The sequence below is a fragment of the Pan paniscus genome, chromosome X, assembly GCF_029289425.2.
Source record: "Pan paniscus chromosome X, NHGRI_mPanPan1-v2.0_pri, whole genome shotgun sequence".
NCBI lineage: Eukaryota > Metazoa > Chordata > Mammalia > Primates > Hominidae > Pan > Pan paniscus.
Window position 1 is genome coordinate 1286101 of NC_073272.2, and position 15013 is coordinate 1301113.

General features: G+C 51.6%; 2 protein-coding genes across 4 annotated transcripts in view; one reads left to right on the top strand and one right to left on the bottom strand.

The window, feature by feature from the left end:
- Nucleotides 1–637: 637 nt before the first annotated feature.
- Nucleotides 638–15013, bottom strand: part of ASMTL (acetylserotonin O-methyltransferase like) — a 65431-nt gene continuing 51055 nt past the window's right edge. For all 3 annotated transcript variants that reach the window (XM_055106678.2, XM_055106676.2, XM_055106677.2), the window contains 4 exons: nt 14382–14514; nt 13372–13515; nt 8492–8614; nt 638–986 (listed from right to left, as the gene is read on the bottom strand). In XM_055106678.2, the coding sequence (XP_054962653.1) occupies nt 766–986; nt 8492–8614; nt 13372–13515; nt 14382–14514 (621 nt within the window). In that variant the 3' untranslated portion in view covers nt 638–765. The remainder of the gene's footprint in view (nt 987–8491; nt 8615–13371; nt 13516–14381; nt 14515–15013) is intronic.
- On the top strand, nt 8612–13360 carry LOC129395393 (histidine-rich glycoprotein-like). Its single transcript, XM_055106681.2, has 2 exons — nt 8612–9221; nt 9529–13360. The coding sequence occupies exon 2, from the start codon at nt 12311–12313 to the stop codon at nt 13352–13354; it is 1044 nt and encodes a 347-aa protein (XP_054962656.1). The 5' UTR covers nt 8612–9221; nt 9529–12310; the 3' UTR covers nt 13355–13360.

Consider the following 15013-nt stretch of genomic DNA (forward strand, 5'->3'; position numbering starts at 1 on the left):
CAGCCTCCACCTCTTCCCTCCTCCCCAATTCAGCCTCCTTCCTCTCTTCCTCCAATGCAGCCTCCATCGCCTCCTTCCCGAATGCAGCCTCCTTCTCCTCCTCCCCAAATGCAGCCTCCTTCTCCTTCTCCCCAAATGCAGCCTCCTTCCCCGTCCCAAAATGCAGCCTCTGTTCCCACTCCCTAAATGCAGCCTCCTTCCCCTCCCCCCAAATGCAGCCTCTGTTCCCCTCCTCCCCAAATGCAGCCTGCTTCCCCTCCTCCCCGAATGCAGCCTCCTTTCCCTCTTCCCCGAATGCAGCCTCCTTCCCCTCCTCCCCGAATGCAGCCTCCTTTCCCTCTTCCCCGAATGCAGCCTCCTTCCCCTCCTCCCCGAATGCAGCCTTCATCTCCTCCCTCCTCCCCGAATGCAGCCTCCATCTTCTCCTCCCCAAATGCAGCCTCTGTCCCCCCTCCCCAAATGCAGCCTCTGTCCCCCCTCCCCAAATGCCACCTCCTTCCCCCCCTCCCCAAATGCAGCCTCTGTCTCCTCCTTCCCAAATGCAGCCTCCTTCCCCTCCTCCCCAAATGCAGCCTCTGTCTCCTCCCTAAATGCAGCCTTCTCCCTCATCAAAACCCCTACGGAGGAGGCAGAGACAGGCTTTTGCTTTCTTTATTCAGTCAGGACTATACGCTCCTATGTGACTGTCCTATGGTACTTGGGGACCGGGCGGTCCACCTGCAGCCTGGGGGAGGACATCCCTATAATGAACATGATGCCTGGGCTTCAGGGGGCCACTTTGGTGGCCAAGATGGCATCCAGGACACCCCCCAAGTGCACCACCTGCACCTGGTGGAAGCCGTGCAGCTCCAGCAAGCACTGATACTCGCCCAGGCTCCGCTCCTTGCCTTCAGTCTGCACCAGCATGTTCAGTGACTGCATCAGGGCGTGCTGTGCCACCCTCTTCTCCTCATCCAGGAGCGTCTCCACCAGCAGCAGGCCAGCCCCTGAGGGAGACAGCAGAGAGCTGGAGTCCTGGCCAGCCAGGCGGGGATCCTTCAGCCGGACACAGGAGACACAGCAGGCAACAGGAGCTCAGAACGGTGAGCAGAGGCTGCCGAGAACCCTTGCCCAAGGGGCCCACACAGGTAGGGGAGGGGAGAGAGACAGAGACTTGATGCAGGGCAGACAGACAGGGAGAAGGAGATTTGATAGAAAGATGGATGGATAGATGGATGCATCACCTGGACCTTTTCCGGTTCTCCTGGATGCATGGATGAACAGATGGTAGATGATGGGTGGGTAGGTAGGTAGAAAGATGTATGGATAGGTGGACGCATGGATGAGAAGGATGGATGCATGAACAGATGGTAAGTGATGGGTAGGTAGGTGGATGGATGGATAGATGGATGCATGTATGAGATGGATGGATGGGTGAATAGATGGTAGATGATGGGTAGGTAGGTAGATGAGTGGATGGATAGATGGATGAGATGGATGGATGGGTGAATAGATGGTACATGATGGGCAGGTAGACAGATGAATGGATGGATAGATGGATGCATGGATGAGATGGATGGATGGGTGAATAGATGGTAGATGATGGGTAGGTAGGAAGATGAATAGATGGGTGCATGGATGAGATGGATGGTTGGGTGAATAGATGGTAGATGATGGGTACATAGGTAGATGGATGGATGGATGCATGGATGAGATGGATGGATAGGTGAATAGATGGTAGATGATGGGTAGGTAGATGAATGGATGGATGGATAGATGGATGCATGGATGAGATGGATGGATGGGTGAACTGATGGTAGATGATGGGTAGATGGATGGATGGATGAGATGGATGGATGGGTGAACTGATGGTAGATGATGGGTACGTAGATAGAGAAATGGATGGATAGATGGATGCATGGATGAGATGGATGGGTGAATAGATGGTAGATGATGGGTAGGTGGATGGATAGATGGAGGCATGGATGAGATGGATGCATGGGTGAATAGATGGGTAGGTAGGTAGATGGATGTATAGATGGAGGGATGGGTGAATAGATAGTAGATGATGGTTAGGTAGGTAGATGAGTGGATGGATAAATGGATGACATGGATGGATGGGTGAATAGATGGTACATGATGGGCAGGTAGACAGATGAATGGATGGATAGATGGATGCATGCATGAGATGGATGGATGGGTGAATAGATGGTAGATGATGGGTAGGTAGATAGATGAATGGATGGATAGATGGATGCATGGATGAGATGGATGGATGGGTGAATAGATGGTACATGATGGGTAGGTAGGTAGATGAATGGATGGATAGATGCATGGATGAGATGGATGGATGGGTGAATAGATGGTACATGATGGGCAGGTAGATAGATGAATGGATGGATATATGGATGTATGGATGAGATGGATGGATGGGTGAATAGATGGTAGATGATGGGTAGGTAGGAAGATGAATGGATGGATGCATGGATGAAATGGATGGTTGGGTGAACAGATGGTAGCTGATGGGTACGTAGGTAGATGGATAGATGGATGCATGGATGAGATGGATGGATGGGTGAATAGATGGTAGATGATGGGTAGGTAGATGAATGGATGGATAGATGGATGAATGGATGAATAGATGGTAGATGATGGGTACGTAGATAGATGAATGGATGGATAGATTGATGCATGGATGAGATGGATGGATGAGTGAATAGACGGTAGATTATGCGTAGGTAGGTAGATGAATGGATGGATAGATGGATGCACGCATGAGAGGGATGGATGGGTGAATAGATGGTAGATGATGGGAAGGTGGATGGATAGATGGACGCATGGATGAGATGGATGGATGGGTGAATAGATGGTAGATGATGGGTAGATAGATGAATGGATGGATGGATGGGTGAATAGATGGTACATGATGGGCAGGTAGATAGATGAATGGATGGATAGATGGATGCATGGATGAGATGGATGGATGGGTGAATAGATGGTAGATGATGGGTACATAGGTGGATGGATGGATGCATGGATGAGATTGATGGATGCATGGATGAGATGGATGGATAGGTGAATAGATGGTAGATGATGGGTGGGTAGGTAGATGGATAGATGGATGCATGGATGAGATGGATGAATGGATGAATAGATGGTAGACGATGGGTACGTAGATAGATGAATGGATGGATACATGGATGAGATGGATGGGTGAATAGATGGTAGATAATGGGTACGTAGATACATGAATGGATGGATAGATGGATGTATGGATGTGATGGATGGGTGAATAGATGGTAGACGATGGGTAGGTAGGTGGATGGATAGATGGAGGCATGGATGAGATGGATGGATGGGTGAATAGATGGGTAGGTAGGTAAATGGATGGATAGATGGATGCATGGATGTGATGGATGGATGGGTGAATAGATAGTAGATGATGGTTAGGTAGGTAGATGAATGGATAGATGGATGCATGGATGTGATGGATGGATGAGTGAATAGATGGCAGATTATGCGTAGGTAGGTAGATGAATGGATGGATAGATGGACGCATGGATGAGATGGATGGATGGGTGAATAGATGGTAGATGATGGGTAGGTAGGAAGATGAATAGATGGGTGCATGGATGAGATGGATGGATAGGTGAATAGATGGTAGGTAGATGGATGGGTGGATAGATGGATGCATGGATGAGATGGATGAATGGATGAATAGATGGTAGATGATGGGTACGTAGATAGATGAATGGATGGATGGATGGGTGAATAGATGGTAGATGATGGGGACATAGATGAGTGGATGGATAGATGGATGTATGGATGTGATGGATGGGTGAATAGATGGTAGATGATGGGTAGGTAGGTGGATGGATGGATGGATAGATGGAGGCATGGATGAGATGGATGGATGGGTGAATAGACGGGTAGGTAGGTAGATAGATGGATGTATAGATGGATGCATGGATGTGATGGATGGATGGGTGAATAGATAGTAGATGATGGTTAAGTAGGTAGATGAATGGATGGATAGATGGATGCATGCATGAGATGGATGGATGAGTGAATAGATGGTAGATGATGGGTAGGTAGGTAGATCAATGGATAGATAGATGGATGCATGCATGAGATGGATGGATGGGTGAATAGATAATAGATGATGGGTAGGTAGATAGATGAATGGATGGATAGATGGATGCATGGAACAGATGGATGGATGGGTGAATAGATGGTAGATGATGGGTACATAGGTAGATGAATGGATGGATAGATGGATGCATGGATTAGATGGATGGGTGAATAGATGGTAGATGATGGGTAGGTAGATGAATGGATGGATGGATAGATGGATGCATGGATGAGATGGATGGATGGGTGAACTGATGGTAGATGATGGGCAGATAGATGGATGGATGGGTGAATTGATGGTAGATGATGGGTAGGTAGATGGATGCATGGATGGATGGATGGCTGGGTGAATAGATGGTAGATGATGGGTAGGTAGATGGATGGATGGATAGATGGATGCATGGATGAGATGGATGGATGGGTGAACTGATGGTAGATGATGGGTAGGTAGATGGATGCATGGATGAGATGGATGGATGGATGGCTGGGTGAATAGATGGTAGATGATGGGTAGGTAGGTAGATGGATGGATGGATAGATGGATGCAGGGATGAGTTGGATGGGTGTATTGATGGTAGGTGATAGGCAGGTAGGTAGATGAATGGATGGATATAGATGGATGCATTCATGAGATGGATGGACGGGTGAATAGATGGTAGATGATGGGAAGGTAGATGGATGGATAGATGGATGCATGCATGAGATGGATGGATGGGTGAATAGATAATAGATGATGGGTAGGTAGATAGATGAATGGATGGATAGATGGATGCATGGAACAGATGGATGGATGGGTGAATAGATGGTAGATGATGGGTACATAGGTAGATGAATGGATGGATAGATGGATGCATGGATGGATGGGTGAATAGATGGTACATGATGGGCAGGTAGATAGATGAATGGATGGATAGATGGATGCAGGGATGAGTTGGATGGGTGTATTGATGGTAGGTGATAGGCAGGTAGGTAGATGAATGGATGGATATAGATGGATGCATTCATGAGATGGATGGACGGGTGAATAGATGGTAGATGATGGGAAGGTAGATGGATGGATAGATGGATGCATGCATGAGATGGATGGATGGGTGAATAGATAATAGATGATGGGTAGGTAGATAGATGAATGGATGGATAGATGGATGCATGGAACAGATGGATGGATGGGTGAATAGATGGTAGATGATGGGTACATAGGTAGATGAATGGATGGATAGATGGATGCATGGATGGATGGGTGAATAGATGGTACATGATGGGCAGGTAGATAGATGAATGGATGGATAGATGGATGCATGGATGAGATGGATGGATGGGTGTATTGATGGTAGGTGATAGGAAGGTAGGTAGATGAATGGATGGATATAGATGGATGCATTCATGAGATGGATGGATGGGTGAATAGATGGTAGATGATAGGTAAATAGATGAATAGATGGATGCATGGATGAGATGGATGGATGGGTGAATATATGGTAGATGATGGGTAGGTAGATGATGGATGGATGGATAGGTAATAAATGATAGACAGATGACAGGTGACGGAGCATTGTTAGAAGGCCAGACGCAGTGGCTCACACCTGTAATCGCAGCACTTTGGGAGGCAGAGGTGGGAGGATGGTTTGAGCCCAGGAGTTTGAAACCAACCTGAGCAACATAGTGAGACCCTGTCTCTATTTTATTTTTTTTAAAAAAGGATGATAGATGTGTAAAGAGAGACAGAGACAGGGTGGAGAGAGGGAGGAAGAGACAGAGAAGATAAGGAAGGAAAGGAGGAAGGAGGAGAGAAGAGAAACAGAGATTGATGATGATAGATGAGATACCTAAAAAGACACAGAGAGGAGGAGACAGAGAGGAAGAGGGAGAAGAGAGAGAAAGAGAGACAGAGGCCGGGTGCAGTGGCTCATGTCTTTAACCCCAGCATTTTGGGAGGCTGAGGCAGGAGGATCACTTGAGCCCAGGAGTTTGAGGGTAACCTGGGCAACATAGCAAGATCTCATCTCTACAAAAATTTAAAAAAACCTAACAGGGCATGATGACAAATGCTTGTACTCCCAAATACTCGGGAGGCTGAGGCAGGAGGATTGCTTGAGCGCAGGAGGTCAAGGCTGCAGTGAACTATGATGACAGCACTGCACTCCAGCCTGGGTGACAGAGGGAGACTCCCATCACCACAAAAAACTGTTTTTTTTTTTGAGACGGAGTCTTGTTGTGTCGCCCAGGCTGGAGTGCAGTGGCGCGATCTCTGCTCACTGCAACCTTCGCCTCCCAGGTTCAAGTGATGTCCTCTCTCAGCCTCCTGAGTAGCTAGAATTAGAGGCGTGCACCACTACGCCAGGCTAATTTTTGTATTTTTAGTAGAGGCGGGGTTTCACCACGTGGCTTAGGCTGGTCTCGAACTCCTGATCTCGAGATCTGCCCGCTTCGGCCTCCCAAAGTGCTGGGATTACAGGTGTGAGCCACCGTGCCCGGTCTCAGAAAAAACTTCTTAAAAAATTAGCTGGGCATGGTGATGCATGCCTGTACTTCCAGCTACTCGGGAGGCTGAGGTGGGAGGACAGCTTGAGCCTAGGAGGTCAAGGCTGCAATGAGCTGTGACTGCGCCACTGCACACCAGCCTGGGCAGCAGAGTGAGACCTCGTCTCAAAAAATATAATATAAAGAGAGCCGGGCGAGGTGGCTCACGCCTGTAATCCCAACACTTTGGGAGTCCCAGCTGGGTGGATCACCTGAGGTCGGGAGTTCGAGACCAGCCTGACCAACATGGTGAAACCCCGTCTCTATTAAAAATACAAAATTAGCCGGGCATGATGGTGTGTGCCCGTAATCCACCTACTCGGGAGGCTGAGGCAGGAGAATTCACTTGAACCCTGGGGGTGGAGGTTACGGAGAGCCGAGATCGTGCCACTGCACTCTAGCCTGGGCGACAGAGCGAGACTCCGTTTCAAAAAAAAAAGAGATAGATACACAGAGAAAGACAGAAAGAAGGAGAGAGAGAGGGAGAGAGACAAGGATGGAAGTCTCTTGACCATTTGAGCCTATGGGGAGTCCTGTTTCAACGCGCAGGTGCCAGGCCCTGGCTCTGTGAAGATAATTAAGCATTGTCTGCAAATATTCCAGGAATTCTCACTGGAGCAAGAACACTGAACTCTTGAGGGAGGCTGAGCGCCCGTCAGATTCCCTCAGGGCCAGCTCCTTCAACTGGAAACCCAATATGCAGCCCTGGCCTGAACCCCTGGAGCCAGGGTTCCAGGAGCCCCACTGGGCTCCAGGAGCAGCCTGGGTGGACGGGGGAAAAAACCTGATGTGAAGGCTTTGAGCCGAGACAGTGCGTGCTGTGTGTGTGTGCACGTGTGTCTCCGTAGAAACACACAGATTAGATCCAGCTGACACTTCAGCAACACGGCTGTAAACTGCAGAGTCCACTCATGCGTGGATTTCCCTCTGCCTCGGCCGCCCCTGGGACAGCAACACCAGCCCACGGCTTCCTCCTCTGCAGCCTCCTCAGTGTGAAGACCTCCTCAAGAATGAAGACCTTTATCATGAGCCACTTCAACTTCACGAATAGTAAATATATTTTCTCTTTAGGATTTTCTTTTCTTTTTTTTTTTGAGATGGAGTCTCGCTCTGTTACCCAGGTTGGAGTGCGGTGGCACAGTCTCAGCTCACTGCAACCTCCGTCTCCAGGTTCAAGCGATTCTCCTGCCTCAGCCTCCTGAGTAGCTGGGATTACAGGCACCCGCTATCAAGCCCGGCTTATTTTTTGTGTTTGTTTTTAATAGAGATGGGGTTTCACCATGTTGGCCAGGCTGGTCTCAAACCCCCGACCTCAAGTGATCCGCCCGCCTCGGCCTCCCGAAGTGCGGGGATGATAGGTGTGAGCCACCGCACCTGGCCACACTGGGCAACTTTAAATACAGCAGATTTACCCTCCACAATTTAGCGGGCCTCTCACCTAGACGCTGGACCTGCCAACCTCCAAAGTCACATAAGCCAATTCTTTTTTCGTTGTGGTTGTTCTTTTTTTGACACCGAATCTCACTCCGTCGCCCAGGCTGGAGTGCAGTGGCGCGATCTCGGCTCACTGCAATCTCCACCTCCCGGGTTCAAGTGATTCTCCTGCCTCAGCCTCTGAAGTACCTGGGATTACAGGTGGGCACTACCACACCTGGCTAATTTTTGTATTTTTAGTAGCGATGGGGTTTCACCACGTTGGCCAGGCTGGTCTGAAACTCCTGACCTCAGGTGATCCGCCCGCCTAGGCCTCCCAAAGCGCTGGGATGACAGGCGTGAGCCACCGCGCCCGGCCTCCTTGTAAAACTTGAACCCAAAACACTACGTCTTAACAAAAACAGCGAATCTGACGATGGGCTCTCACCTGGCTTGCAGCTCTCGGCGACCCTGCTGAGTAACTTGTGGACTTTGTCGTCTGGCCAGTCATGCAGGATCCGGCACAGGACGTACAGCTGAGCGCTGGGGAGGGGGTCCCTGAAAAAGTCACCTGGTTTAAAGACAAAAGGAGACAGGTCCGTCAGGTATGGAAGAAGCAGTCCTCCCCGGACAGATCCTGGGACGGCCACCCGCATCCTAAATCAGGGACAGAGAAGAGAGGGGTGTGGGCGGGAATGGGTGTTCCTGAAGTATATCCCCATGGGGACTTGAACACAGCTCCATGAGGAGCTGGTTAGTGATGTCACGCCCGTGCGGTTTGACTGCGGCTGAGAAAACGCTGGGGACAGTGGCTCACACCTGTAATCTCAGCATTTTGGGAGCCTGAGGTGGGCAGATTGTCTGAGCTCAGGAGTTCGAGACCAGCCTGGGCAACATGGCGAAACCCCGTCTCTACTAAAAATACAAATTAGCTGGACGGGGTGGCGGGTGCCTGTAATTCCAGCTACTCGGGAGGCTGAGGCAGGAGAATTGCTTGAACCTGGGAGGTGGAGGTTGCAGTGAGCTGAGATCGCACCGTCGCACTCCAGCCTGGCTGACAAGAAGAAGGCAAGGGAGGAAAAAAGCAGGAATTTCAGGGGCACCACCTGGGCGAGGCAGGCAGAGTCAGTGCAAATGGGCGTCTCCGTCTGCCAGGGAGAGTCGGGGCCGCACTGCCGGTGAGTGGGCAATGGCAGGGCCTTCTCTGGTGATCCCCTGATTCAGGCGCCCCAGGAGGGTTGCCTGTTGGGGGCGGTGGGGGGAGTGTGTGTGCGTAGCTGCACGGCACTCTGTAATTGCTGAAATAAAAAGATGGTCTTCTGTAGTGCAGTGAATGGTGTCCCCTTAAAAGATACATTCAGGTGCTGACCCTCAGTCACTGGGAATGGGACTTATCTGGAAATAGGGTCTCTATGGGTGTCATTGAGTAAAGAACTACAAGATGGGATCATCCTGGAGTAGGATGGACCCTAAATGCAATGACAGATGTCCTTCTAAGAGACAGAAGAGGAGACAGACACAGAGGAGAAGGCCACATGGAGACGGAGGCAGAGACTGGAGTGATGCGGCCACAAGCCCAGGGATGCCTGGAGCCCCCAGGAGCTGGGAGAGGCGGGAAGGATCCTCCCCTAGAGCCCCCAGAGGGAACACAGCCCTGAGATGCCTTGATCTCAGACTTCCGGTCTGCAGGACAGGGAGAGGATAAATAGCAAGCTGTGAGTTGCATGAAGGGAAAGAAGGGGCGGGAGAGTGTGCAGTGGGAAGTCTCCAGAGCTGTTTTCCCCCAGCTGCGAGGAGAAGGTGCTCTTTCAGGGCTCATGATTTTAAACTAGCATTTCCGGCCGGGCAGGGTGTAATCTCAGCACTTTGGGAGGCCGAGGCAGGTGGATGACCTGAGGTGAGGAGTTCGAGACCAGCCTGGCCAACATGGTGAAACCCCATCTGTACTAAAAATACAAAAATTAGCCAGGCATGCTGGCGGGCACTTGTCACCCCAGCTACTCGGGAGGCTGAGGTGGGAGGATCCCTTGAACCCAGGAAGTGGAGGTTGCAGTGAGCTAAGATCACGCCACTGCACTCCAGCCTGGGTGACTGACAGAGCGAGACACCGTTCAAAAATAAATAAACTTTAGCATTTCTGTCTCTGCAGATCTGGCAAATCAGAAGCACAGCTATCATGATGTCCTGCAGGAGGAGCTGTAGGGTGGTTATGTTTTGTTTTTTTAAAAACTAGAAAAGCATCCGGGAACCTCCGGGGGAGGGGTGTGGAGGTCCCCAGCACCTGCGCCCACAGGCCTGGCCGCTGTCGGATGGTGCTGAGTTACAGCACGTCAGGTGTCTCTTTTTTTATTTTTATTTTTTTTGAGATGGAGTTTTGCTGTGTTGCCCAGGCTGGAGTGCAGTGGCGCGATCTTGGCTCACGGCAAGCTCCGCCTCCCGGGTTCAAGCGATTCTCCTGCCTCAGCCTCCGAATAGGTGGGATTACAGGCACCCGCCACCATGCCCGGCTAATTTCTGTAATTTTAGTAGAGATGGGGTTTCACCATGTTACTCAGGCTGGTCTCAAACTCCTGACCTCATGATCCGCCCGCCTCAGCCTCCCAGAGGGCTGGGATTCCAGGCGTGAGCCTGGGCACGTGGCCCAGGCGTCTCCTGTCAATCCGTCCTGGCCTCAGCAGCTACCACCTGGAAGTTCTCCTTCAAGTCTAACCTAAGGCCGCCCTGTGACGGCTCTCGGGTCAGTTCCTTCCGTGACCTCAGCACCGTGGATGCCCATGAATGCTGATCTCGGCTGTTCCCCATCTCCACTCCCCTCCCGTCTCGGCTACTTGCACCGATGATAACTTCACACAGCCGTCCCCCTGTTTATTTTAATTTATCATTATTATTATCATTGTCTTTTTTTTTTTTGAGATGGAGTTTCGCTCTTTTCCCCCAGGCTGGAGTGCAATGGTGAGATCTCAGCTCACTGCAACCTCTGCCTCCCAGGTTCAAGCGATTTTCCTGCCTCAGCCTCCTGAGTAGCTGGGATTACAGGTGCCCACCACGACGCCTGGCTCATTTTTGTATTTTTAGTAGAGATGGGGTTTCGCCGTGTTGGCCAGGCTGGTATCAAACTCCTGACCTCAGGTGATCCGCCAGCCTCAGCCTCCCAAAGTGCTGGGATTACAGGCGTGAGCTATTGTGCCCAGCCTTGTCCACCTGTTTGGAGATGCCCTCGTGTCTGTGTGGACCCGCAGAGAGACACGCACAGGCAGACCCACGGACGCAGACACAGACACACAGGCACACACACACACATAACCATCCAGATGCACAGACATGCAGACACAAAGGCACACATTGCAAGCACACACCACAAGACATGCACACACGGACACATGCACGGACACACAGATACACTGACAGGTACACACATGGACACACAGAGATACACCAACAAGACAGGCACACAGAGACACACGGACACAGAGATACAGTGACAGGCACACGTGCGCACAGAGACACAGACATGCACAGATGGGCACACTCACGCACGGACACACAGTGATACACCAACAGGCACACACAGACGCAGACATGCACAGATGGGCACACACACACACGGACATAGATACACCAACAGACAGGCACACACACAGACGCAGACATGCACAGATGGGCACACACACACGGACACAGATTCACCAACAGGCACACGCACACAGACGCAGACATGCACAGATGGGCACACACACGCACGGACACACAGAGATACACCAACAGACAGGCACACAGACGCAGACACACATACACACACACATATACCCACATAGACGCACAGAAACACACATACCCTCACAGACACATATGCAAGCACACACCACAGAGTTGCACACACACAAATGCAGATGCAGACACACACATTCTTACGCACAGACACACAAGGACATACCACACAGTCATGCACACACACATGCACACACAGACGCACACACAAGCACAGTGACATGCACACACACCATGCACACAGACACAGATGCACACACACAGACATGTACACATATATCCACACAGACACACATACTACCCTCAGACACATACACACCACAGAGGTGCACACACACACACAGACTCAGACACATGGAGACATTCTGACGTACAGACACGCATGCAAGGACATACCACACAGACACGTGCGCACACAGACTCAGAAACACACAGAGACACAGACACACAAGCACAGCAGACGATCACATATCCACACAGACACACACCATGCACATAGATGCAGACACATGCACACAGACACACAACCACAGCAGTCACATATGCACACAACCACTGGCACACAGCATACACACAGATGCAGACACAGGCACACAGAGATGCACACACACAGACATATACCCTCACAGAAACATATGCAACCACACACCACAGAGACGTTCACACACGCACACAGACACCCAGAGACAGTTTCACGCAGAGACACACACACAAGGACATACTACACACAGACATTTGCACACACAGAGACAGACACACAAGCACAGCAGTCACATATGCACACAACATACACATAGACAGCATGCACACAGATGCAGACATGTACACACAGACACATGCACACAGGGACACACACAACCACAGCAGTCACATACACACACAGACACCTACCGGCACACAGCATACACACAAATGCAGACACAGACGGGCACACAGAGACGCACATACACAGACATGCACACACATATCGACACGGACGCGCACACATCCCCTCACAGAAACATATGCAACCACACACCACAGAGACTTGCAGACACACGTGGACACAGACACACACACAAGGACATACACACACGTGCACACAGACACAGCAGTTACATATGCACGGAAGACACACACCATGCACACAGATATAGACATGCACACACAGACACACATGCACACATACACAAGCACGACAGTCATATATGCACACAGACACCCACTGCCTCACAGCATGCACACAGATGCAGACACACACACACAGACATGCACAAATATACCCACACAGACACACACATACTCTCACAGAAACATATGCAACCACACACCAGAGACGTGCACACACATGCGGATGCAGACACACACAGACATTCTCACGCACACACACACTCCAGGGCATACCACACACATGCACACAGACACACACACAAGCACCATAGACAGTCCCATTTGCACACACATACCCACCATGGAAACGCCCAGGCAGAAACACAGGTGCACACACAGCCATGCACTCTGTCTAGAAAGAGATGCTGGAGTCTGGAAAAGGTTAGCAGGGTGAACACGAGGAGGGCTCACCTGCTGCAAAGTGGATCTGCACTGCCTGCGGTCCGGGGGGTTGGAAGTGGGCGGCCAGCTCGATGATGTCCGGGAGGTCAAACACAGTCACCTGCATACGAGGGTACTCACGGGCCAGCTCTCGGGCCAGTGCACCCGTGCAGCCTGTGGGGAAGCAAATGCATGCTCTGTGGCTGGGTCGTCTGTGGAACTCTGACGACTCTCCAAAGCTCAACCAGGGCATAAGTAATGTTCAAGTGCATGGCATTGAGACCCATGCTGGAAGGGAAAGCCAGTGGTGGGGAGCTCGCTGGTATCCCAGACAAGACTGTACAAGCAGGTGAGTGTGGAGGCACAGACCTGCAGGGAAATCCTTCCAGCCCAGGGGTGGAGGGCTGTACTCCCTTCTTCCTGCCATGGGGATGTAGACACAATGGCCGGTGCTACAGCAGCCACTCTGGGCCATGTGTAGAGGGCACAGACCTACAGGGAAATCCTTTCTGCCCAGGGGTGGGGGCTGTATTCCTCCCTTCTCCTTCCTGCCATGGGGATGCAGACAGGATGGCTGGTGCTACAGCAGCCACTCTGGACCACAAGGAGGAGAGGCATTCAGAGGTTGGGGAAATGTAAGCTGATGGTGTGAGAATCGTACCAGGCCCCTGATCCCCCAGCGGCCCTTGGGAATGTGTCTACTGCTCCACCCACTGTCCAGGGCTGGGGTGGGGTGGAGGGTGAGTCAGGATATAATCAGACTTGCTGAGGGGAATCCAGGGGTTCCAAGGTGCTCTGCCTCAGCTCCGCAGCCAAAACAGAGGGCCCCAGAGTTTCTAGGGGGGCATTTAGGCATCCCCGGGGTCCTCCTGGAACTTGGGAATATCCACCCATGATCTGGGACTCAGCCTGGCCCGGTTCAGGTCGTTATCAGGTTTGTCAATGGAAAAAGGCAGTTTGCAGGTGTCCTGAGCAGGGAAGAAGATACCTGTGGCTTAATAAACGAAAGTAAGGAGAGCCCTGGCGGGGGGGCCACCCACCTCCCACGTCGCAGGCGGAGGAGAAGTGGGACAGGTTGAAGGCTGTGGCCACCTGGCACGCAGTCAGCTTCATCATGCTGTGCATGGCCCGCATGAACCTCAGCCGCGTCTCCGGGCTCTGGTAGTACGCGTCCTGGAACACAGCGGGTGCTTAGGGGCACCAGAGAACACCGGCCAAGGGCTCGCCCAGCCTCTCCCCGGGGGATGGGGGGAGAAGTGCAGGGCTCCAGAGCGTGGGGGCTCAGCCGTGCCTGGGCTGCAGAGCGGGCTTCATGCCACAGCTGTGTGGGGTACCCCTGTCTGTGTGGGGGCTGGGCTGGCTGGGGACAGAGGACCCCAAAGTGGTGGACGATCTCCTTGGAATCACTTGGTCCACACCACAGCCTGAACTCCAAGCGTCTGAGTTTCGCAGTAGGCTTTTCACAATAAAGCTTTTCACCCTGGAGGCTCCGGGTGGCCCACAAACACCTCACTGGAGAAAACCGGGAGAGAAGCCACAATGTCTCTGCAGGTGCCCCGGCTCAGCCTTCACCACAATGGTGCGGTGTGCAGAGGGGGCTCCTCCGAGAATTCTGGTGTGCTTCTCCAAGTCCCCCCAGTGGCACCTACCCCGGGTCCCAGAGGAGCCCAGG